The following is a 25889-nucleotide window of genomic DNA, read 5'->3' as shown; positions in this document are numbered from 1 at the left end:
ATAACAAAGTTTTAGAAGGATTCAAATCAACTAAGTTGTCTTTGCCCCCACTGTAGAATTACCTGGAGATCGGCATTTAAGAAACTGGCAGCAGATATTCGAGAAGTTGAAGCTGATTAAGCAGGGCAAGACTTTGCAAACTGGAATGCAATATGCTATCATTAGCAAAACTATGGATAGGATTTCCAATCAATGGAAGAAGGTCATTAATACAAGAGGAAAAGAGTGGGGGAAAGAATTGAACCTTGGGGGACGCCAGCGTTGGTGGAGAAGTTAGAAGACAGAGTGCCATCACCATCACCCTCAGTGAGCAGTCAGAGAGAAAACTGGATAACCAATTACAAAACACAGTTGGCAAATGATAAGGTGGAAGCTTGTTTAGAAGACCTTTATGGCAAACACAAGCGAAAGCCTTGGAGGTGTCAAGAGCAACTTCTTGTGTTTCACCGAACTTTTCCATTGAATTTGTCCATAAATGGGTAAACATAAGCCAGAATATCACTAGTGAATCGACACTGACGGAATCCATACTGGAGGTCGTTGATCAGATGGAAGGTTTCTAGATAGTTTAAGAGTTGGCAGTTAATTGATTTCTCCATTACTTTAGAAAGAGTAGAAGTTATTGTTATTTGTTTTTTTTTTTTAGGAGCATTAACAAATAAGGCCATATTGATCCGGGGATGCAGTGGTCATTCCCTGACCTTTCTGCATTCTCTGTATTTGGTGGTCACAGGCTTGAACCCCGGTCTAATCAAGAAGCGTGTGCTATGCACTGCTGCTCCTGCCCGCCTGGCTATGGAGGTGCCTAGAGTAGTAGAAGTAATTGCAATGGGACAATAATTGGATGGGAGGGATTTGTCACCCTTTGGAACTGGCTGGATATGAGCAAATTTCCAAGCAGAAAGAAAAACACCTTTGGAATAAGAAAGTGAAAAAAAGGCGGCAAAGAACAAGAGTAAGTTCAGGAGCCCAGGTTTTGAGAATAAATGGAGAAATACCATCAGGACCTGGAGCTTTCTTAGCATAGAGGGTCATCAAAAAAAAATCGTTCTGCCATCCTTTTGATGGAACACCACAGGAGGCATTGAATGGAGTGTGTTGGGAATGGTGGAAGGTATTTTACCAAAATCATTAATACATGAGTTGGAAGAAAAATGGGATGCCAGCAGGTCAGCTTTATGCTTGGCTGAAGTGACAATAGGACCATCTGGTTTAGAGAGAGGGGAACAGAGATGGCAAAAGTTGTGGCCAATAGCTTTGGCAAGAGACCAGAATGCTCGGCTACCATTAGGGCAACAAGCAAGTTTTCTACTCTTAGCCTGTTCAAAATCTAGTTTGGACTGGTTAATAACTGCTTTACAATTGTTGCGAGCTTTGGTGTAGACAGAAAATGAAAATGCAGAATTGGAAACAAACCAATTACAATATGCAACGTTCTTCTCTTGAACAGCCTTAGCACATTTATTGGAAAACCAAGGTTTAGGTAAAGGACGAGATTTTAAAGTGGAGTGTGGAATAAAGGATTCCATTGTTACAAGAATAAATTTACTGACACAATCTGAGCAAACGTTGTAATCAGAAGTTTTGAAACAGTAATTCAACCAAGGAAAAGAAGAAAATAAATCTCGCAAGTCATCCCATTCTTGTAATGCTAAACAAACAATAAAGGGTATGTCTGCCAGAGGCAAAGTTTGATGACGTTTTAGAGCGGATATCATCTTTTAAGGGCACAAGAGGTGATATAGTTGAACATGTTGGCACTAATGATATTAAGAGTAGGAGACCAGCGGAATTACTTAACAAGTACAGGTCACTGTTGAAAAAAAGCCGTGAATTAGGGTTGAATTTGAAAGTGTCTGCAATTCTGCCCAGACACGATAGGAGGAGGTATATGATGAGAGCCCTGTCGATCAATTCGGCCCTGGAAAGATTGTGCAAGGCTCAAGGGGTAAGAATTTTTTTCAGCCTGGTCTGTACTTGTTAACAGGAGAGACTGCTTCTACAGGGATGGGATACATTTAAAAATAGAAAGGGTGCAAGAATGTTTGCTGATGCTATCGAGGCAGTGTTAGGTGGGTCGGAAAACTGCTAGATTGGGGGGATACAAGGCCTAATAGATTAACAGTAGCCACTGGCAGAGGTGAAAGTGATTCTTGCACTGCTTCTATTGGAATGAGCAGCAGCCTGGAAAATAAGATGCAGGATATTTCAGAGACTGCTCGGAATCATTGGGGTACAAGTAAACACACGGGTTGTGTTAGGGTAGCTAAGAAAAAGAACAGGTGCATGTATACTTGCGTGTACACCAATGCTAGGAGTTTGGTAAATAAATTTGATGAATTTGAGATATTGCTCAAAACATCAAAGGCAGATACTGTTGGGATTTCAGAGACCTGGTGTCACACAGATATAAGGAATGCAGAACTGGAATTTGGGGAGTACAATGTCTACAGAAAGGATGGAAAGGAAGGGCTGATTGATTGATTGATAGGGTTTTATTGGCGCATCAGCAACTAAAGCTATAATGCACCAAAAACTTGTTATAAAAAGTAAAATTTTCAGTGACCTAAAGAATTAGGTCGCTAAGTCCAGGTAAAAAAAAAACAGTATAAATTGTAAAAGACAAATATCAGTAAATAACAATAAGATTTTTTTTAATTATTAGTAAAAAGGTTTACTGATTTTAGAAAACTAAAAATAGCAGACACATGGTCATTGTCAGATAAAATCTGACTGAGTGTATGGGGCTCAGTCAGATGATTAAAGGCAGTAAAACGAGCATTTCTAAAACTGGTACAATCACATAAAATATGTTCAATGGATAAAATGGTGTCGCATTGCTCGCACATAGGACAGTCATCTGCCCTCAGCAGAAAAGAATGTGTAAGATGACTGTGTCCTATGCGGAGACGAGCTAGAACAACTTCCTCCTTACGATTCCTGCGCAGACTAGACTGCCACGGTTCAATTACAGGCTTTATACGATATAATTTATTCGCAGTCTGTCTATTCCATGAATCCTGCCATTGGGAATGTATCTTTTGATGTACTATTTGCCTGTAGTCTGTATAGGGGACTAACAGGCAGCGGTTATTATTGGGAATTGCTGATTTGGCTGCGACGTCAGCCAAATCATTTCCCCTAATTCCAATGTGGCTGGGAATCCAGCAGAAGCGGATATCATATTCGCGTTCATGGAGAACGTGAATCTTCTGCTGAATGCTAGACAGAACTGGATGAGGATTATATCTCACAGATATTAAAGCCTGTAACATGCTAAGAGAATCGGAATATAAAATGAACTGTTGGTATTGGCATTTACTAATGTGATCCAAGGCTAACTCTACAGCGTGCAGCTCTGCAGTAAATATACTGCATTCAGAGGGAATCTGCTCTGATATAGTGCTGTCTGTAAAGACAGCAGCAGATCCCACATATGATTCTGACTTCGAACCGTCTGTGTAGACTGGCTCGAAGTCGGAATATTCAGTTCGGTGTGCTGAATGAAGCTGCAGGTAGACACATGATGGAGTGTCCGACTTTCCCCAGTTTCTAAGCGACAAGTCGCATGCCGGGACACGAGCATGCCAGGGTGAAAAGGGTTGCTTTGATGTTTGGACAACCTTGTCTACCTTGATATTAAGTTCTTTGAGTAGCTCTTGGAAACGAATACCAAAAGGACGATTGGCAGTCTTACGAGTATTGTATAAATTTTCCCATCGTGGCTCAAAAACGAATGGCCACGTAGGATGGTCTGGCAGGGATTTCAGTTTTAAAGCATACTTTAAAGACAACTGCTTACGTCGAAGCGATAACGGTGGTTCGTTTGCTTCGACGTATAAGCTCTGGACAGGAGATGTGCGATATGCTCAAGTAGCAATACGTAGGGCCTGATGATGGACGGGGTCCAGCCATCGAAGGACACTGTCTCTGGCTGAGGAATATACCTGGGACCCATAATCTATTTTGGATCGCACAAGTGCACGGTAAAGCCAAAGAAGGGTCCATCGGTCTGCTCCCCAAGATGTAGAGGAGAGCAAGCGGAGAATATTAAGCCCACGTGTGCACTTTGTGCGGAGTTGGCAAATATGATCTAAAAAGGTCAGTTTTTTATCGAATGAGTCCCAAGAATTTTGTGTTCGCTGCTACTGGAATAGCATTTTATCCAAGCCTTAATTCAGGTTCGCAAACGGTCTTTTCCGGCGAGAACCTGAAGCCATTAGCAAGTGCCCAGGAATTCAGACTATCAATGGCTTTCTGCAGTTGTCTTTCAATAACCCTCATATTGCACGACTGGCAAAAAATGCTAAAGTCATCAACATAGAGGGCACTGTGTACAGTTGGAGGAAGTTGTTCTGTGATGGAATTTATTTTGATGGCAAAAAGCGACACTTAATACTGATCCTTGTGGTACTCCCTCCTCTTGGCTAAAGGAGCGAGAGAGTGGGGATCCCACACGAACTTGGAACGATCGATTGGCTAAAAAGTTTTGAATAAAAAAGGGCAGATGCCCTCTTAGGCCTAGGCTATGTAAATATTTTAAAATGCCAAATCTCCAAGTTGTGTCATACGCTTTCTCCATGTCAAAGAACACCGACACCAAGTGTTCGCGTTTTAGGAAAGCATCCCGGATGGATGCTTCCAATCTAATAAGATGGTCCAGAGTGGACCGATTCCTTCGGAAGCCGCACTGGATGTTGGAGAGAAGGTCATTTGATTCAAGATACCATATTAAACGAGAATTAACCATTCTCTCCAGGATTTTGCACAGACAGCTAGTCAGAGCAATAGGACGATAATTGGTGGTGACTTTTGGATCCTTTCCTGGCTTAGGAAAGGCAAGAACGATTGCCTTTCGCCAGGAGTCCGGAAACTGCCCTTCAATAAAGATTCTGTTATACAGAAGGAGCAGACAATCCACAGATTTTGGTGAAAGATGTTTAATCATTTCATAATGGATGCCATCTGGTCCAACAGCACTTGCTTTGGAAAGAGTGAGGGCTCTTTTCAGTTCCTCTATAGTGAGCGCCCCGTTGTAGGGATAGAGGCCCTTGGATTTAAAATTAAGTGCTTGTTTTTCCAGTTTATGTTTCAGGACCAGGAACTCTGGGGAGTACGAGGATGTTGCGGAGATGTTAGAGAATGTTTCCCCAAGAGCATTGGCTATTGCAGTTGGATCTGCAATAGCGCATCCATTATAATCTAGGATTGAAGAAGGGTGGGATGTATATTTCCCCTTCATTTCCCGGATTTTATCCCAGACTACCTTAGAGTTGGTAGACTGGTTAATAGATGATGTAAAACGGATCCACGATTCCTTTTGACTCTGACGACGGATGAAGCGTGCTTTGACTCGTGCACGTTTGAAGGCTATAAGATTGTTCGTGGTAGGATATCGGCGAAATATCCCCCACGCTTTGTTTTGAGCCTTTTTTGCTGCTGTGCATTGTAAATTCCACCAAGGTTTGGGAAATGGTGGAAACCGGGCAGATGTTTTTGGAACAGCATTCGCAGCTGCTTGGACAATATTTTCTGTGATGTACTTAACTGCATCATTGATAGGCTCTTGACTGACCGTGCTAAGATCAAAATTTGCCTGATGTTGGAAGGCAGTCCAGTCAGCCTGATCAATCTTCCACCGTGGTAACCTGAAGGGAAGACATGGGCTCCCACTGTGTAACGAGGTTATCACAGGGAAGTGATCACTTCCGTATGGATTCTCCTCCACTTCCCAAGTGAGTGAAGGGAGTAGAGAAGGGGAGCAGATAGAGAGATCAATGGCAGAAAACGTACGGGTAGGCATGTGGAAGAAGGTGTTTGTTCCAGTATTTAGAAGGGAAAGGTCATTGTCATTGAGCATACGCTCTATGACTCGTCCCCTTCCGTTGATGTTAGCACTACCCCACAGGGTGTTATGTCCGTTAAAATCCCCGAGAAGTAAGAAAGGGGGAGGCAGCTGCGTTAGAAGATCATCAAGGTCTGCCTGGGAGATGTCAGTCCCAGGTGGCAAATAAATGGAGCACACAGTTAATAAAAATCCCACTGAAAGGCGAATTGCAACAGCCTCTATGCTGGTTGTAATTAGCAAGGGCTGCACTGGGGTCTGGTTACCCACAAGAATAGCCACTCCCCCGTGTACAGAGCCATCCGCAATTCTATCCTTTCGAAAAAATGTGATGTTGTGCATGGTGGGATCATCATTTGCCTTTAGATATGTCTCCTGCAAGCAAAAGCAAACTGGCTCGTGCTTTTGCAGGAGGGCCTTGATGTCATCAGTACTTCGCCGGAATCCACGACAATTCCATTATAGGAATTTAGCCATTATTTTGGCTTGGTGGGTCCATCAGGCGGCTTCCGAGGTGCTGAGGGCTTACTTTTATCAGTCTTGGATTTATCTTTTTTGGGGAAGAATGGACGCTGTCCCGTGTCCATTTCCTCCTCCGCAAAGAGTTCCAAGACTGAATCTTCGGGTAACTCCTTCTGCTCGACATCCATCTTTTCTTGGGTACTAGGGGGGGGACTTCCCCTTTCTTATTCTTCTCTTTCATAATTACATTTGTTACTTGTGGAGCATTAGGAGGTACCGATATAGGAGTGGCAGCTGATTGGTCCTTTTATGCAGGTTTTTGAGAACTTAAGAGATACAGCGCGATGGGAGTGAAAGACTCCTTTGGAGGAATGGTCATGTCCGTCTGAGTTCCGACGGAACATCTCCCTGCTACCTTCTGGGCGTAGGTAGGTTTTTTGATATTCAGGGGTTTGACCGATTTCCTTGCCTCCTGGTATGATATATTTAGCTCTGCCTTCAGCCGTTGAATTTCTTTTTCTTCTTTTCACCTCTGGCTTGCTCGTTAGTAGGCCAGGTGTTCGCCTTCACAGTTAATACAGGTGGGTTTTGCGGCTGAACATGCTGTTGTTTCGTGGTCCTTTGCACCGCATCGAGCGCATGCAAGGACTCCACGGCAGGCCATTTGAGAATGTCCATACTTCTGGCATTTAAAACACCGTAAAGAGTTCGGAACGTATGGACACACTGAACAGTTGATGTATCCAGCTTTAATCTCATCAGGAGGTTTAGGAGAGTTAAAAGTCAGGATAACGCTCCTGGTTTTAACTATTTTTCCATCCCTTCGCGCAGTAATTCTCTTGACGGCAATAACTCCCTGGGGTTTTAATTCGGAGCAGATTTCCTCCTCGGTTACGTCGAGAAGGTCCCAATCCGAAATGACACCTCTCGATGAATTGAGTGTTCTGTGTGGTGTCACTGTTATAGGTATTCCTCCGACTGATGTTGTTCGGAGTAGATGTTCAGATTGCCTGTCATTTTTAGTTTCAATTAAGAGGTCTCCAGAACGGAGCCTCTTAACTGATTTGGGAGAACCTGCTATCCCATCTAACCCTTTTTGAATAAAAAAGGGCGACATTTTACCAATCGGTGTCTCATTGGTAGAATGCATGATTAAGAACCTTGGGACTGGCCCTGATGGTAATTCGGTTCGCTGCCTCTTTTTAGCAATAATGCTATCTGTATCTGTGTCTAAATTTTCAGATAGGGACCGGGGTGGGGCCCCTGAAGAAATAAGTTTATCAGGATTCATTGAGTTTTTTTATATTGTTCAGTGCCCGGGCTCCCCACCCACCCACCACGGAGCCCAAAGGGACGCCCACTAACCGGCATGCAATAAATGCGCTCGGGAGTGGAACGCCAGGGCTACCCAGACACTATACCCGCACCGCCGCCAGCCTGAATCCTGTCCCTCGGATCATGAGGGTAGGGGCGTGGCATTGACACGGTTGACCCTCGCAGGCGAGCCTACTAGCTGATTGATCCTAGCCGGGCCTTCCAGGACCACCCGTCTTGTCGAAGCAGGGGCCAAAGTGGTGTATTGAAGCTGGGCCCCCTCAACCACCAGGATCCCCCTTTCCGAATTTCCACGGATCGCAGCACACGGCAAACACGCCGGATTCCACTGATGTAAGCCTGGAACCTGGGCTGTGGGCGTTGGATCCCAGTGATGCTAGTCTGGAAGTCCAGCAGAGTCACTGGGAGGTCCCCTCACCACGTACAGGTGCCCACGTCGAGGGGGGAAAGGAAGGGAGGAGGGGTTATGCTATTAGTTAAGAAATACATAAAATCCAAGGAAGTGAAGCCAGTCGACATCGCTGGACAGTGCAGTGTCGAGTCAGTTTGGTGTGACATAAGCATTGGGAGATCAAAATTGAGAGTAGGAGTGTGCTATAGGCCTAATGACTCTGATGAGTATAATAAGAAACTGTACAGGGAAATAGAGTGGACCAGTAAATCAGAGAGTCTTATAATGGGGGATTTTAATTTCCCAGATATTGACTGGAATTTGGGGTCTGATCACTCACACATTAGCAAGTCTTTTGTGGATTTATTGGGAGGCAACTAGAGGGAGTAATACTCTTGATTTGATTATCAGTAGTGATTCTTCATGCATTAAGAATCTGCAGATAAATGAACCACTAGGTGGCAGTGATGACAGTGTGCTGAAGTGGGATTTACTCAAAGAGGTAACTACCATTAGGGGTAAAGGGAAGGATTACTGCTTTCGTAAAGGCGACTACGATGGACTGAGACAGTATTTAAATTCTATACAGTGGGACCAACTGATGATGTTACCAACAGCAAATTCAAAATGGGAAGCATTCAAAGAACTTATCTTGGAAGCTACTAGGCTTTACATACCAACTAAGAAATATTGTTCAAGGTTTAGGCCTAAATGGATGTCAGATGAACTAACGAGACATATGGCAGAGAAGAAAAATGCATGGGATACATACAAATTAACACGTGACACAGAAGCCTATGATAGATACAAGTTGATCTGTAACCAAGTTACAAAGGAGGTTAGGCAGGCGAAGGCAGATTACGAGATATCTTTGGCAAGGGATGCAAAGAAAAACAGCAAAGAGTTCTTTACTTATGTAAACTCTAGAAGAAAGGGGATGAATCAGATTGGTCCACTTGATATCGATGGGTCAACTGTTGATGATCCTGCTCAGGAAGCTAACAAACTAAATGAATATTTTGCATCGACATTCACACATGAGGAGTTATTCAGCGAGGGGAATGCCAGAGGTGTATTCAACTCTGGCAGTAAGCTAGAGAATCTTGTAATCTCTGAGAGTAAAGTGGAGGAGAAATTGTTGAAGATAAACACAAGAAAGGCACCTGGGGTGGACGATCTATCCAGTTATATTAAAGGAGGCAGCAAAGGAAGTAAGCAAACCCTTAGCCATAATTATGAGAGCTTCCTTGGACACAGGGGAGGTACCCGTGGACTGGAGATGTGCAAATGTGACCCCAATTCACAAAGGAGGATCAAAGGCTGACACAAGTAATTATAGACCTGTGAGTTTAACTTCTGTTCCCGGAAAATTAATGGAGGCACTGGTTAAAGAAGCACTGCAGGATCATCTAGACACGACTTTAGTTATAGCTCGGACACAGCATGGTTTTGTAAAGGCGACTACGATGGACTGAGACAGTATTTAAATTCCAATCAAATTGTTGATTGGATACTATGATGCAGTCACAAAAGAACTGGATGCTTTTGATTTGATTTGATTTGATTTTTTATGGCGCATCGGCAGCTAAGACCATAATGCGCCAAGTCACATTTAAAATACTACTAAAAATTTTGGTAGCCAAGGCTACCACGTCAGGCAATTAGTTTTTAGGTAAAAGAGGTAGTAATTAAAAGTATAAAACTTATATCTTTGTATAGAAATTAATAGAATGTAAAAAGTTAAAAACGTCAGACATGTTGTCTCTGTCGCCTATTAACTGACTGAGTGTAAATGGCTCAGTCAAATTATTAAAAGCGGTAAAACACAAGCACCGTGCTTCAATAAAAGTAGGACATTCTATTAAAATATGACTGATGGTTAAAATGACATTACACATCTCGCACATAGGTGGGTCATCCGCCCTCAGCAAGTAGGAATGGGTTAGATGACTATGACCTATGCGGAGCCGAGCAAGAACAACTTCCTCTCTTCGGACCCTGCGTAAACTGGACAGCCATTGCGTAATTACAGGCTTAATATGACGTAGTTTATTTGTGGTCTGTCCGTGCCAAGAATCTTGCCATTGGGAATATAATCTAGAGCGTATTATTTGCCTGTAGTCTGTATAGGGGACTAACAGGCAATGACTATCCAGGGAAATGGCTGATTTGGCAGCGGTATCAGCTAGTTCATTTCCCCGAATCCCAATGTGGCTTGGGATCCAGCAAAAGCGAATATCAAACTCCAATTCTACAAGAGAAAATAGAATGTGCCGGATCCTGGACAGGATCGGATGAGGGTTATACCCCACCGATACTAGAGCCTGTAACACGCTTAATGAATCGCAATAGATCATATACCTCTGGTAGTCGTGATTTTTAATGTGATCTAGGGCTGTTTCTATAGCACGCAACTCCGCAGTATAAATGCTACTTTCATGTGGGATCTTATAAGACAATGTTTTGTGAGGGAACACAACAGCAGATCCCACATAACATTCTAACTTTGAGCCATCTGTATAGACAGGCACAAAGTCAGAATACTGCTGTCTATGTGATGCAAAGAGTTGCTGGTAGACAGATGGCGGTGTAGTAGCCTTTTCCCAGATCTTAAGGGAGAAGTCACAAGTTGGAAAACAGGCATGCCAGGGTGGAAGGAATTGCCTTGGTGACTGGGCAACGTTGTCTACCGTCAAGCCTAGTTCATTCAACAGCCCTTGAATTCGAATACCAAAAGGTTTGTTGGCTGTCCGACGCGTGTTGTAGAGGTTTTCCCAGCGCGGCTCAAAAACGGATGGCCACGTGGGATGATCGGGCAGGGATTTTAATTTGAAGGCGTACTGTAACGACAACTGCATACGACGAAGACACAGAGATGGTTCATTTGCTTCAACGTAAAGGCTTTGGACAGGAGATGTGCGAAATGCTCCAGTGGCTGTCCGGATGGCTTGATGGTGGATTGGATCTAACCACCGAAGTGCACTATCTCTAGCAGAACCATAAACCTGAGACCCATAGTCGAGTTTGGAACGGACGAGTGCTCGGTAAAGGCGAAGAAGGGTAGAACGATCTGCGCCCCACGAGGTTGACGAAAGGGCACGAAGGATGTTAAGCCCTTTGACACATCTTGTCCTCAGCTGACGAATGTGTTGTAAAAATGTCAGCTTTTTGTCGAAAATAAGTCCAAGGAATTTGAATTCTGCTACAACTGGGATGTTATTTTGCCCAAGCCTTAATTCTGGGTCAGGATGAAGATTACGTTTGCGACAGAAGTGTACACAAACGGTCTTCTGTGATGAAAATCTGAACCCATTAGCTAAAGACCAAGCTGTGAGACGATCAATGGTTTTCTGCAGTTGCCTTTCAATGACCCTCATATTGCATGAATTGCAAAATATAGCAAAGTCGTCTACATAGAGGGCATTGTTTACAGTGGGAGGAAGTTGTTCTGTGATAGAGTTTATTTTAATTGCGAAAAGCGTAACACTTAGAACGGATCCTTGTGGGACTCCCTCTTCCTGAGAGAAAACTCGAGAGAGGGTGGATCCTAAACGGACTTGAAATTGGCGATTCGAAAGAAAGTTTTTAATAAAAACAGGAAGGTTACCTCTAAGACCAAAGTTATAGAGGTCTTTTAAAATTCCAAATCGCCAGGCTGTGTCGTACGCTTTTTCAATATCAAAGAAAACTGCTACCAAATGCTCGGATTTAATAAAAGCATCACGAATGGACGTTTCCAATCGGATTAAATGATCCAGAGTGGATCTATTTCTTCGGAAGCCGCACTGTGTCCTGGAAAGCAAACCATTTGTTTCTAAATACCATACGAGGCGTGCATTAACCATTCTTTCCAGGACTTTGCACAAACAGCTTGTCAGAGCAATAGGACGATAATTACTTGGATTTCTAGGATCCTTTCCTGGTTTTGGGAAGGCAAGGACGATTGCTTTCCGCCAGGAGTCCGGAAATTGTTTATTAAGAAAAATTCTGTTAAACAGAATTAAAAGGTGATCCTTACATTGTGGTGTGAGGTGTTTTACCATTTCGTAGTGGATGTCATCGGGCCCCACAGCACTTGCGTGCGTGAGAAAGAGTGCAGCATTTAACTCGTCCTGTGAAAAGGGCTTGTTATACGATTCAAGCCCTTTTGAATAGAAGTTCAGGGGGTTTTTCTCATTTTTCTCTTTCAGGGCCAAAAACTCTGCGGGAAAAGATGTTATTGCAGATATTTTTGCAAATGTTTCCCCTAGAGTATTTGCTACTGCAGTTCGATCTGCAATTGGACATCCGTTATGCTCGAAGATCACAGAAGGGCATGGTGGATATTTTCCCTTCATTTTCCGGATCTTATCCCAGACTACTTTTGAGCTAGCAGCCTGAGTTATGGAAGATGTAAAACGAATCCAAGATTTCCTTTGGCTCTGACGTCGTACATAACGTGCTTTTGCACGTGCACGTTTGAAGGATATTAAATTATCAGTGGTGGGATATCGGCGGAATATCCCCCACGCTTTGTTTTGCGCTTTTTTTGCTGCCGTGCATTCTGAATTCCACCAAGGTTTGGGGAATAGTGGGAACCGGCTGGATGATTTTGGGATTGCAATTGCAGCTGCTTGGACAATCGTTTCTGTGACATACATGACTGCTTCATTGATTGGCTCCTGACTGACTGTAGTGATGTCAAAGTTTGCCAGATATTGAAAGGCATTCCAGTCAGCCTGATCGATCTTCCACCGCGGTAAACTAAATGGCAGACAGGGTCTACCATTAGTTAGGGTTGTTATCACGGGGAAGTGATCGCTTCCATATGGATTTTCTTCTACCTCCCAAGTAAGTGAAGGAAGGAGAGAAGGGGAGCAGATAGAAAGATCAATGGCAGAGAATGTACGGGTAGGCATGTGGAAGAAGGTGTTTGTTCCCACATTTAGGAGGGAGAGATCATTGTCAGTGAGCATATGCTCTATGACTCGTCCCCTTCCATTGATGTCAGCACTACCCCACAGAGTGTTATGTCCATTGAAATCCCCAAGAATTAAACAAGGGGAGGGCAATTGCATGATAAGATCATCAAGGTCTTTCTGGGGGATGTCAATCCCAGGTGGCAAATAAACAGAGCAGACAATTAATAAGAACCCCACTGTAAGGCGAATTGCTACAGCTTCAATGCTAGTTGTAAGCTGCAAAGCCTGAAATGGGATCTGGTTGCCGACGAGGATTGCGACTCCTCCGTGGGCAGACCCATCCACAATTCTATCCTTACGAATGATGGTAATGTTATACATGGTGGGGTCATCATTTGCCTTTAAATAAGTCTCCTGTACGCAAAAGCAAACTGGTTTGTGCTTTTGCAGGAGTGCCTTGATGTCGTCAGTATTTTGCCGGAATCCACGACAATTCCACTGTAGGAATTTAGCCATTATTTGGACTTGGTGGGTCCATCAGGCGGCTTCCGAGGTGCTGAGGGCTTAATTTTGTCAGTCTTGGATTTATCTTTCCTGGGGAAGTATGGACGCTGTCCTGTGTCCATTTCTTCCTCAGCAAAGAGTTCCAAAACTGACTCATCATGTACCTCCTTCTGCTCGACATCCATGTTGTCCTGGGTACTAGGTGTTACTTCCCCTTTCTTATTCATTTCTTTTGCTTTTGTTACTTGTGGAGCATTAGGAGGTATCGATATAGGAGTGGCAGCTGATTGGTCCTTTTGTGCAGGTTTTTGGGAGCTTAAAAGATAACGTGCAATGGGAGTAAATGATTCTTTTGGAGGGACAGACATGTCCGTCTGAGTCCCAATCGAACATCTCCCTGCTACCTTCTGGGCGTAGGTAGGTTGTTTGATGTTAAGAGGTTTCACTGCTTTTCTTGCCTCCTGGTACGATATGTTTAGCTCTGCCTTCAGCCGTTGAATTTCTTTTTCTTCTTTCCACCTCTGGCATGCCCTTGAATAGGCCGGATGTTCTCCCTCACAGTTAATGCAGGTGGGTTTAGTGGCTGAACATGCTGTTGTTTCGTGGTCCTTTGCACCGCACCGGGCGCATGCAAGGACTCCACGGCAGGCCATTTGAGAATGTCCATACTTCTGACATTTAAAACACCGTAAAGGGTTCGGAATGTATGGACGTACTGGACAGTTGATGTATCCAGCTTTAATCTCATCAGGAGGTTTGGGAGAGTTAAAAGTCAGGATAACACTCCTGGTTTTAACAATTTTCCCATCCCTTCGCGCAGTGATTCTCTTGACGGCAGTAACTCCCTGTGGTTGTAATTCGGAGCAGATTTCCTCCTCGGTGACGTCGAGAAGGTCCCACTCCGAAATGACACCTCTCGATGAATTTAGTGTTCTGTGTGGTGTCACTGTTATGGGTATACCCCCGATTGATGTTACTCGGAGTAGATGTTCAGACTGCCCGTCATTTTTTGTTTCAATCAAGAGGTCCCCAGAACGGAGCCTCTTAACTGACTTGGGTGTACCTGCTAACCCATCCAACCCTTTTTGTATAAAAAAGGGCGACATTTTACCAATCGGTGTTTCATTGGTGGAATGCATTATTAAGAACCTTGGGACAGGCCCTGATGGTAGTTCGGTTCGCTGCCTCTTTGTAGCAATAATGCTATCTGCCTCTCCGTCGTTATTTTCAGATAGGGACCGGGTTGGGGCCCCTGAAGGAATACGTTTATCAGGATTCATGAAGTTATTTAAATTGTTCAGTGCCCGGGCTCCCCACCCACCACGGAGCCCAAAGGGACGCCCACTACCCGGCATGCAATAAATGCGCTCGGGAGTGGGACGCCAGGGCTACCCAGACACTATACCCGCACCGCCGCCAGCCTGAATCCTGTCCCTCGGACCATGAGGGTAGGGGCGTGGCATTGACACGGTTGACCCTCGCAGGCGAGCCTACTAGCCGATTGATCCTAGCCGGGCCTTCCAGGACCACCCGTCTTGTCGAAGCAGGGGCCAAAGTGGTGTATTGAAGCTGGGCCCCTCAACCACCAGGATCCCCCTTTCCGAATTTCCACGGGTCGCAGCGCACGGCAAACACGCCGGATTCCATTGATGTAAGCCCGGAACCTAGGCTGTGGGCGTTGGATCCCAGTGATGCTAGTCTGGAAGTCCAGCAGCGTCACTGGGAGGTCCCCTCACCACGTACAGGTGCCCACGTCGAGGGGAAAGAACTGGATGCAGGGTATTACTTTGATATTATATACATGGATCTTAGAAAGGCTTTTGATACTGTTGCACATGGAAGACTGCTGCACAAATTGGAGCAGTGGGGCATTGGAGGCAAATTGCTGCTATGGATAAAGGGGTGGTTGAGGGGGAGAAGACAGAGAGTGGTAATCAATTGACATAAGAAAAGCACCTGGGGTGGATGGGATCTATCCAGTTATATTAAAGGAGGCGGCAAAGCAACTAAGCAAACCCTTAGCCATAATTATGAGAGCGTCCTTGGACTCAGGGGAGGTTCCCACGGACTGGAGATGTGCAAATGTATCCCCAATTCACAAAGGGGGATCGAAGGGTGACACGAGTAATTACAGACCAGTTAGTTTAACTTCTGTTCCGGGTAAAATAATGGAGTCACTGGTTAAAGATGCATTGCAGGATCATCTAGACAAGACTGCAGCAATAATTCAGACACAGCATGGGTTTGTTAAGGGAAAGTCTTGTCTGACAAATTTGATAGAATATTATGATGTGGTTACAAAGGAACTGGATGTAAAAATAATTTTGATATCATATATTTGGATTTCAGGAAAGCTTTTGACACTGTTGCGCATGGAAGACTATTGTACAAATTTGGAGCAGAATGGTATTAAGGGTAATTTGCTACAATGGATAAAAGAATGGTTAAGTGGGAGAAGACAGAGGGTGGTAATCAATGGGTGCTGCTCTTCTTGGACTAATGTTATTAGTGGAGTCCCACAGGGTTCGGTGTTAGGTCCACCGTTGTTTTGTATATTTATCAATGATATTGATGAAGGTATATCAGGCTTAATGTCGAAGTTTTCAGATGATACAAAGGTTGGCAGGGTTGTTAATGACAGTAATGGCAGTGTGCTACTGCAAAGGATCTAGATAATTTGGGCAGACAGGATTAGAAGTGGCAACTGAAGTTTAACCTTAACAAATGCAAAGTACTGCATATGGGTAGAAGTAACCCCAGAGAAACGTACCAACTGTGTGGTACTACACTTAAGGTGGTAGAAAATGAAAAAGACCTGGGAGTAATTGTGCAGTCAGATATGAAGTTTTCTGAGCAAATGCAGACAGGCTGCCAGGGCAGGTCATGGAGTTTTGTCAATGATATATAGGAATTTTGCTAGCAGGTAAAAGGAGGTGATTATCCCTCTGTATAAGGCAATGGTCAGGCCACGCCTTGAGTACTGCGTACAGGTCTGGAGGCCTCATTTTAGGAAGGATGTAGATTTACTTGAGCGTGTACAGAGAAGGGCAACAAGATTGGTGAGGGGAATGAAGGGATCCTCTTACCAAGAGAGGCTTAAGTTCTGCAAATTGCAGTGGCTGGAGACTAGGCACCTGCGCAGTGATCTGATTGAGGTATATAAGGCCTTGAATGGGTTGAGCACGCTGAATTCTGATGGGATCCTTCCACTTGTTCAGATTACGAACCTAAGGGGGCATAAATTCAAATTAAGAAAAGACAGATGTAGAATAGATGTGCGGAAATTCGCCTTTAGCCAGTGGGTGGTTAATTGCTGGAACAAACTTCCATCTGTCGTTGTGGAAGTTGATAGGTTGAATAAATTTAAGGAGGAACTGGACAGGCATTTGGAGGGGAAAGGTGTGATTTTTTTTTTTTTTTTTTTTGGCTGATGCTGCATAAGCTCATAAACTTGCTTTCTTGCATCACATGCCACTACTAATACTACACTGCTCATCATGTACTAATGTTATTAGTGAAGTCCCTCAGGGTTCAGTATTGGGTCCATTATTGTTTTCTGTATTTATAAATGATATTGATGATGGTATATCAAGCTTAATGTCCAAGTTTGCAGACGATACGAAGGTTGGCAGGGTTGTCAAGGACACTACTGACACTATGCTGCTGCAACAGGATCTGGAAAGGTTGAGCAGATGGGCTGAGAGGTGGCAAATGAAGTTTAACATTGAGAAATGTAAAGTACTACATATGGGAAACAGCAACCCCAGAGCAACGTATCAACTCTGTGGTACTACACTGACAGTGGTAGAGAACGAAAAGGACCTGGGGTGGTTGTGCAGGCAGATATGAAGTTCTCTAAGCAGTGCAGACGGGCTGCAAGAGTAGCTCATGGTGTATTGTCCATGATATATAGGAATTTTTCTAGCAGGGATAAGGAGGTGATTATTGCCTTGTATAAGGCAATGGTTAGACCACACCTAGAGTACTGTATACAGGCCTGGAGGCCTCATTTCAAGAAGGATGTAGAGCTGCTGGAACAAGTACAGAGAAGGGCAACAAGAGTAGTGAATGGAACAAAGGGGTGCTCTTACGAAGAAAGGCTCAAGTTTTGCAAATTACAGTGTCTGGAGACTAGGCACCAGCGAGGTGATCTGATAGAGGTGTATAAAGCCTTGAATGGTTTGAGCATGCTCAATGCTGATGGGATTTTCCCTCTTGCTCAGAATAATCACCTGAGAGGGCATAAATTCAAATTGAGGAAAGACAGATGTAGGATAGACGTACGGAAATTTGCCTTTAGCCAGCGGGTGGTTGGTTGGTGGAACAGACTTCCATCCCTTGTCGTGGAAGTTGATAGCCTAAATAAGTTTAAGGCTCAGCTGGACAGGTATTTCGAACGAAGAGGGGTGAAGTGGAAGTGGTTATTTATTTTTTTATTTTTTTTTTTTTTAATTTATTTATTTATTTTGTTTTTGGCTGATGCTGCATAAGCTTGCTTTCTTGCATCAAATGCCTCTACTAATGCTAATACGAGGTTGGGAATAGCCATGAGATAAAGGCTCGATTGGAGAAGAGTCGATCACGAAGTTGTGATCTGAGGTACTTAAAGGACGAATCACATCGACCACTTACTTAGAAGGGTTGTTTGTGAGAAAAAAGGTCAAGCATGTTGGCTGTAGGATAGGATTATCCAGTATTCTGGTAGGTAAATGAACAATCTGTGTGAGTTCATTAGTAATTACAAAACCTCAGCATCTCAACCAGCTGGGTCAGTGTGACTAGAAAACGGAAGCAGCTGGAATTGTGAACATTAAAATCACCAAGGAAAATTACCTCACTGTTAGGAAATTTGGACTGGAGAAAGTCAAGATGCAAAGAGAGGAAGTCAAAGAATTCCAAGTGATTAGTGGAGTTGGGAGAACGGTAGAGACAACAGATGAATTTGACACAATGAGGTAGAGAGATTTTAAGCCAGAGAAGATCAAAGAGAGGAGATTCCAAATTACGAAATCTCTGACAGGGAATATCGGAACAGACATATGCATAAGTACCACACCTCTGAGGCAAAATTAATCATAGCGAATAATTTGGGCAACTGAGATGAGCAGTAGTTGAATCAACCGATAACTGAGATTCTGTCAGAAAAAGTACATGGGGTTTGGCAGACTGTAAATGTAAATGGACATTGTTGAGATTAGAATTGAGACCATGTATATTTTTGAAATGAACTAGGAAGTGTTTGGGAGGTTTAGATCTTTTCATAGATAAAATTACTGTATTAGTTTGGCAATTCATGATGTATTGAATAGTAAGAAAAAGTGGGTGTGGGGACATGCTGTATGAAGTAATGAAATTTTTGGATATGACGTACTCATGCCCAGATCCTTGACATAATCTGGCCTCAACAATGCTCCCCCCCCACATACACACTACTCGGACTCCCTCCAGTTACTGTCTGGCCGAGTAGAGGTAGCAATATTATACATTAGCTGATCTGGAAGCCTCCTAAAGAGTTACCAATAGGTTCAGTCTGGTGTATTAACTAGCGTGCCAGCCTGTGAACGCCATTTTAGAACTGTACCCTCGAAATGTAAGGAAGATTGGATCCCACCATGATGTCCATCATAACCTCAAAAGTCATCAGTCATACTACATGATGGAAGAGAAGGGGAAGGTTGACTGGAATTTAGCTTTGGAGACATGGGTTCCACCACTTCAAGCTTCCAATAAGCAAAGTGGTGGTATTGCACCGGTTGATGAGAACGAATTGATTAGATGAGAAACTAACAGATTAGAAAGAATACTTGATGCGAATCAACCAAAAGAGTAAGCTGGCTTTAGGACATGATTCTGAACTATGGATCTCCTTCACATAATATCACAGCTAATGGAGAAAGCAAATTAATATAAAACACCATTATGCATGGCATTTGTGGATTATGAAAAGGCATTTGATTCCATACAGCATAAGGCAATGTTTCGGGCACTGGAAAGACAAGGCAGAGATACTCCATATATTATGATTTTGAAGAAAATATATGAGAACGCTACCTCCTTTATTAGACTAGACAAAGACAGTAGCAAATTTAAAATTGAGAAACCAGTTTGACAAGGAGACACAATATCTCAAAAGTTGTTTACTGCTGCCCTTGAGGAAGCTTTCAGAAGATTAGACTGGTCGCAGAAAGGAGTCAATGTGAATGGAGAGTATCTAAACCATTTATGATTTGCAGATAACATTGTGATCATAAGCCCTGATCCAAAAGAATTAAGAGGAAAATCTTAATCATTTATGCAGAGTTAGTAAAAATTTCAGACTATAGATGAATATGGCTAAAACCAAAGTAATGATGAAAACGTATGCCCCAGAAAGGGCTATAATCATCGAAGGAGCAGTAATTGAAAAGGTGGATAATTCATATACTTATCTGAGACATGTCATTAGCCGTAATAATGATAAATGGCTGTAAATCAAGAAAAGGATAAATTTCGGATGGATAGCATTCAGGAAATATAATCACATACTGAGGAGCAATACAGTAAACCCCCGCGAATAGCGGGGGTTACGTTCCTGAGAAATGCCGCGAATACCGAAAACGCGAATACTGAGTTATTGCTCCCATAGTAATAAACGAGTTCCGTTCCAAAGTATGAAATATATAAGAAAAACTAGTCTAAAATTTTGTCTATGTATGTATTATATGTACCTTCATAATATGACTATGTACATAGTGAATTGCAAGCATATGGCATCCAAATGAAAATAAGAAACAATTTAATATTAAATGTAATATTTATTAGAAATTTCAAACAAATCTTTCAAACCAGCGCCTTTGCTAGCAAAAAAACTTATCCCGGCAGTGCTATCACCAGTTTCGCTAAAGTGTTGATAAAGGAGTTTTGCCTTTTCACGAATGATGAGTGAACTTAACGGAATTTTATTTTGAGTTCGGTCTTCTATCCACAGATTTAAAGCCTTTTCCGTTTTTTTTAAATTTAACATCACGAGTTACAGAGCAAATTTTTGAAGCAATTATCGCGTTTTCACAGACACTACGGCCGATTTTTTCTTCCGATTTTATAATGTTTTGCCACTTAGGAGACACTTTCACCATTAGAAATTTTATCTAATAACTCAATTTTATTCGCTAATGTCATCACCTTCTTTGATATTTTCACATTTCTCTTGTTATTCATAGTCATATTTTTGTAGGGGTTAGAAAGAACTTGTCCACAATAAAGTCACTTTCTTCCTTTAACACACTCGAAAAAGTCTGTTTTACACTGCAAAACGGTACTTTTGTAAGCATATAAATTTATAAATTGATAAATTTTTATTCAATTTATAAGCATATAAATTAAAAGCAAACGACGAAACCTTCCATGAAAAGCGCATAACACATACTGAACAAGGATTAGCGAGAAACATCCACACTCGCGATTTTGTCACCCCTCTCCCCCCACCCACTGAACGCTGTTTTGACCGGGAAAGATGATTTTAGCCACGCCCATGTTTTTTTATGGCGAAAAATTTCACGGCGCTTTAAAATTCACATTTTTTTTTTAGGTTTCATTTTATATTAAATCGGTGACCGCGAATACAGATACCGCGAATAGCGGGGGTTTACTGTATTCCAATTTGTCTGAAACATAAAATAATTAACCAATGTATACTCTCTGCCATGACTTATGGAAGTGAAACTTGGGCAGTCACCAAAAGAATGGAAGAGAAGCTGAAAACTACACAGCGAAGAATGGAACGAATTATATTAGGAATCAGACTGTTAGATAAGAAGAGAAACACATGGATTAAGCAGAAAACACAAATAAAGGACATTCTTATCAAAACTAAAGAACTGAAATGGACTTGGGCAGGACACATAGCTCGAAAACATGACAGATGGACTAAGAAAATAACAGACTGATACCTAAAAAAAAATCTGGAAGACAACAACGGAGATGGACAGATGAAATTCATGAGTTCATGGGTGGGTAGGATGGCCCCTGCCCAAAACAGAAGAAACTGGAAAGGTGCTGGAGAGGCCTTCATCCTGCAGCGGATTGAAAATTGCTGATGATGATGATGATTAATTAACTACCAATCATAGACAAAATATGTAATAATGGTGCTTTTAACTATTATAATTACTTTCACAATTCACTCTCACTAAGTTATCACTTTTCACTTCTTAAATGTCTTTCTGCTGTCTTTACAACATGTTATGTTTTTAAATGTCTTTACAACAAGTCGGCACTAATATTGCCTTTAATAATTTTTAAGGATGAAATACATCAAAAATGTTTAAAAATCAAAATTACACTGTACACAGACTTGCAGTGCAATGATTTAAGAAATAAAATGAATAGGTGATGTATGTCTGTGTGCAAAAGTAGTGAAATCTAATTAGCATCATGCCATAAGTGCAGTCAAACTACTATATTTAAAAACTACATCTTTTTTGTACTTAACAACATTATGGTCTTAACATTTAAAAATAATTTTCATGTATGAAATTTTGTTATTTTGCTTGTGTTGGTGCTGTATTTGTACCATGAGGAGAAATATAATTAAAAACACACATGCATCACTCAGCCCTACTGCAAGTAATAACTAACATGGCATTTCATTAGTCAGTTATTCCAGATCAGTGAAAATCGCACTAGTTTTAGTGAAGTGCTGCCAGTATTTTTAATGTTTATTTTTTTAAAAATATCAATTTATTACTAGGTCCAATTATATATTGTTGGTTAAAAATAATTTACAGAAGATACCAGAATAAACTAATTTTACTACTTTAATGAAATAAAAGATCACTTGGGGTTCAATCCCTTCCCTTTTCTGCTATTCTCACTTTCACTTTAAAACTACTATGTTCTCATAACTAATCCAGTGCCTCCTAGCTAAGTTTTCTCAGTTTCCCTATTAAAAATTTGAAGACTCTCTTCAAAATAACGTGCAGTCTTCCATGTGATTTTACACTAATTATTTACTATAAATAACATCTGCACTGCACATGAAGGAGCAAATATTTTTTCATGTTTCCAATCAATAATTTTAGGAAGTGTAAGTAAAGAATTTTATTCCAGTTACAGGAATAAAAGTACAATGAGAATGGCACTTTTTTATCATATAATAAAGGTACAATTCTCAATATACATATATATATAAAAAACAATTTTGATAGATATTTCCAAGTGAAAACTGTTAGCCTAGCCAGTTACTGGAATTATTATTAGTAGTAGTACTAGTAGTGGCATGATGCCAGAAAGCAAACTTATAAAGCATCAGCCAAAAAAAAAAACAGGCTCCCACACCACCCCTGGATGAAGGCAAACCTCCACACATCCATCCTTCCTCATCAATTTGAATTTATGCCCCTTCATGTGTGTGTAGTCTGAGCAATAAGAAAGATGCCATCAGCCCTGACCTTGCTCAATCCATTCAAAGCCTCAAACACTTCTGTCAGATCAACTTGCATATGCCTAGTCTCCAGATGTGGCAATCTGCAGAATTGAAGCCTTTCTTGGTAAGACCACTCTTTCGTTCCCTTCACCAATCTTGTTGCTCTTCTCTGCATCCATTCCAGCAGAATCTACATTCTTCCTAAAATGAGGCTTCCAGATCTGTATGCAATATTCAAGATGTGGCCTAACCACTGCCTAGTACAATGGAATAATCAGCTCCTTATCCCTGTTAGCAAAATTCGTGTATATCACTGACAAAATAGACTTCCATCCCTTGTCGTGGAAGTTGATAGCCTAAATAAGTTTAAGACTCAGCTGGACAGGTATTTCGAACGAACAGAGGGGTGAAGTGGAAGTGGTTATTTTTTATTTTTATTTATTTATTTTTTTATTTTGGCTGATGCTTTCTTGCATCAAATGCCTCTACTAATGCTAATGCTAAAAAAACCCCAGGAACTGTCCTGGCACCTGTCTGCACTGCTCAGGGCACTTCATATCTGACTGCACTGAATAAAAGTACAATGTGTATTATACTTGTTAATCATATAAAAAAGTACAATTCTCAATATATATTATGAAAAAGACAATGGTTCTAGAGATTTACAACTGAAAATGTTAGCCTACTGGTAATTTTCAAATCAGTGCTACATAACATGATTCAGAACTGGCAAAAGAAATTTAAAACCTGAGAAACTTACAGCTCTTCGAAATGATGCCCGTATATGCCAAGGTTCAATAGCCCACGGAACTTCTGAATTCATGATAACAACCAAAACAAACTTGGACAACTTTTTTACAGTCTAAAAGATAAAGAAAAATGAAAATGAAAATACAGATACATGCAGAAAACAACTTTCAAAACAATATACAATAAGTAAAATCGTACAAACTAGATGCTCTGTATAAAATTCTAATTTGAAGCTAAAAAAAAAACAAAACAAAAAAAAACAACGATCATAATAATAAAACTTTTTAATTGGCAAATCAACTTTTAATTTATAATTTGTGAATTGTTTTCTGGAAAAAAAAAAAAAAAAAAAGTAACCGGTAGAACTTTATTTTCAGTAAATCAAAATGGTTAAAAGAATTAAAAATTTTCATAATTTTTACTTTTCTGATCATATTGGCAATTTTATCCTATTTTATTTTATTTACTATTTCAATTTTTTTTTTTTTTTTTTTGAAAACACCAAACGAAAATATATCAGAATATAAATGACTTAATATCATGTATGGTTTAAAAGTTAAGATGACAGAAGATACTTGTTGATATTAGACTTGGATTTCTGTAGATTGTAAATTCTGGAAAATATATTGAAAGAGAAAGGTTGTTCCAGAGAACAAATGAGGAAGAGAAAAAAGTTAATTCTGTGAGATTGCAGTTGGTTTGAGAGAGAGAGTGGAGAGACTTTGTAAGAGATGGTTAATTAATTAGCCTGACTGCCCTCTTTTGAATAGAATCATGGAGCTTGAGAAGTTTTGAGGGCACCAATACCAGATGTGGGAATAATATTCCAATGTATGTGGAATTAGATATTTGTACAGTCGGTTGTTCAGAAGAAAAGTAACACTAACAGCAAAAATGAAAACCAGTTATTCTGATGCAGAGTAAGCAATATTTGTTATATGGTTAAGCCAAGAAAGATTAGCAGTCAGGATCAGCAGTAATCTCGTATCCTATGGGGGATTACTGCTAATCCCCCATAGGATACGAGATCTTGTCTGGAAATCTGAGTGTCATCAAAGATAAGCTTAGGAGTAGCAGGCTCTTTTCAATGAGAAATAAAACATGACAAAGTTTTAGAAACATTGATGTAGCCGAGTGGTCAGGAGCGCAAGTGCAGTAGCACACGCTCTTTGAGTGGACCAGGGTTCAAGCCAGTGATTGCTAAATACGATTAACGTTTGTATTGATTGATTTATTGTAAACTCCACTGACCTGGTGGTCATGCCATAGTATAAACAAGTAGTTTTTTTGTTTTTTTTTAAAGTTAACTAAGTTTTCTTCAAAGCCCTGGAAATCAGTTTTTAAGGAATTAGCGGTGAATATCAGTTTTCTATCATCAGTGAAACTATTGAGAGGATTTTCAGTCAATGGAAGAAGTTTGTTTGTATACAAAAGTAAAAGAGTAGAAAAAAGAACTAAACCTTGGGAAATACATGAATCTTGCTTATTTTGATTACTTCGGGACTCAGCTAAACTGATTGATAACAGTAATGGATGGAATGCAGCTGTTCAGTATTGTTTAATGATGCAGAGCAGAAATGTGTACACAAAAAGGTGGAAGACAACAAAAGTAAAACATGCAAATCAAACATAAAATACTTTAATTTGACTATCCACTATTTCTTCAAAATCATCAATAAAAATGAAACTGTCATAACATTTCTGGAAATTCAAACAAACTTAAAATTAAAAACAATAAGAAAAGGGCTAATGCTCTACTGTAAAAGTAGTAATGACACCAACATCTATACAAACTGTAAGAAGCAACGTCAGTAACTAGCAAACATAAACCGAAGCCTGATTACAATAAAGAACTTTTTTCTATGTATTAGTATACATCTGATCAAGACTTCATAAAAGTGATAACATTATATGTGATTACAATAACTAGTGTGGACTGTAGCAGCACTAGTTGAGTTGTTAGAAGACAGAATCAACTTTTATCATCTGCAGTAAGAAATCAGAGAAAAAATTGGCCACACAAATGCAAAAAACAGATGGGAGCTAGTTTAGAAGACCCTTATACTAAACACAATCAAAAGCCTTAAAAATATGAGAACCAACTGCTTGAGTTTCTAACTTTTCCATCTGAATTGTCCAAAGATGAGCATCACCAGTGGATTGACACTGGCAGAATCCATATTGGCCATCACTGATAAGATGAAGTTTGAGGATTGCTTTAATCTGAAGTCTGCAATTAAAGTTTGAAGTCTGCAATTAAAGTCTGCAATTCTTGGGTTCAAAAATTTGTCTTTTTTT

The 25889-nt window shown here is 41.1% G+C and overlaps 1 protein-coding gene across 3 annotated transcripts in view; it reads right to left on the bottom strand.

The window, feature by feature from the left end:
• Positions 1 to 25889, bottom strand: part of mRpL9 (mitochondrial ribosomal protein L9) — a 173216-nt gene that overhangs the window by 42052 nt on the left and 105275 nt on the right. For all 3 annotated transcript variants that reach the window (XM_090380433.1, XM_090380443.1, XM_090380436.1), the window contains one exon: positions 23602 to 23703. In XM_090380433.1, coding sequence (XP_090236559.1) covers positions 23602 to 23703 — 102 coding nt within the window. The remainder of the gene's footprint in view (positions 1 to 23601; positions 23704 to 25889) is intronic.

Source organism: Mastigoproctus giganteus, chromosome 1 (genome assembly GCF_048544385.1).
Source record: "Mastigoproctus giganteus isolate SK-2022 chromosome 1, ASM4854438v1, whole genome shotgun sequence".
Classification (NCBI taxonomy): domain Eukaryota; kingdom Metazoa; phylum Arthropoda; class Arachnida; order Uropygi; family Thelyphonidae; genus Mastigoproctus; species Mastigoproctus giganteus.
The sequence above is the reverse complement of the archived record's forward strand: the minus strand, read 5'-3'. Positions and strand labels throughout refer to the sequence as shown.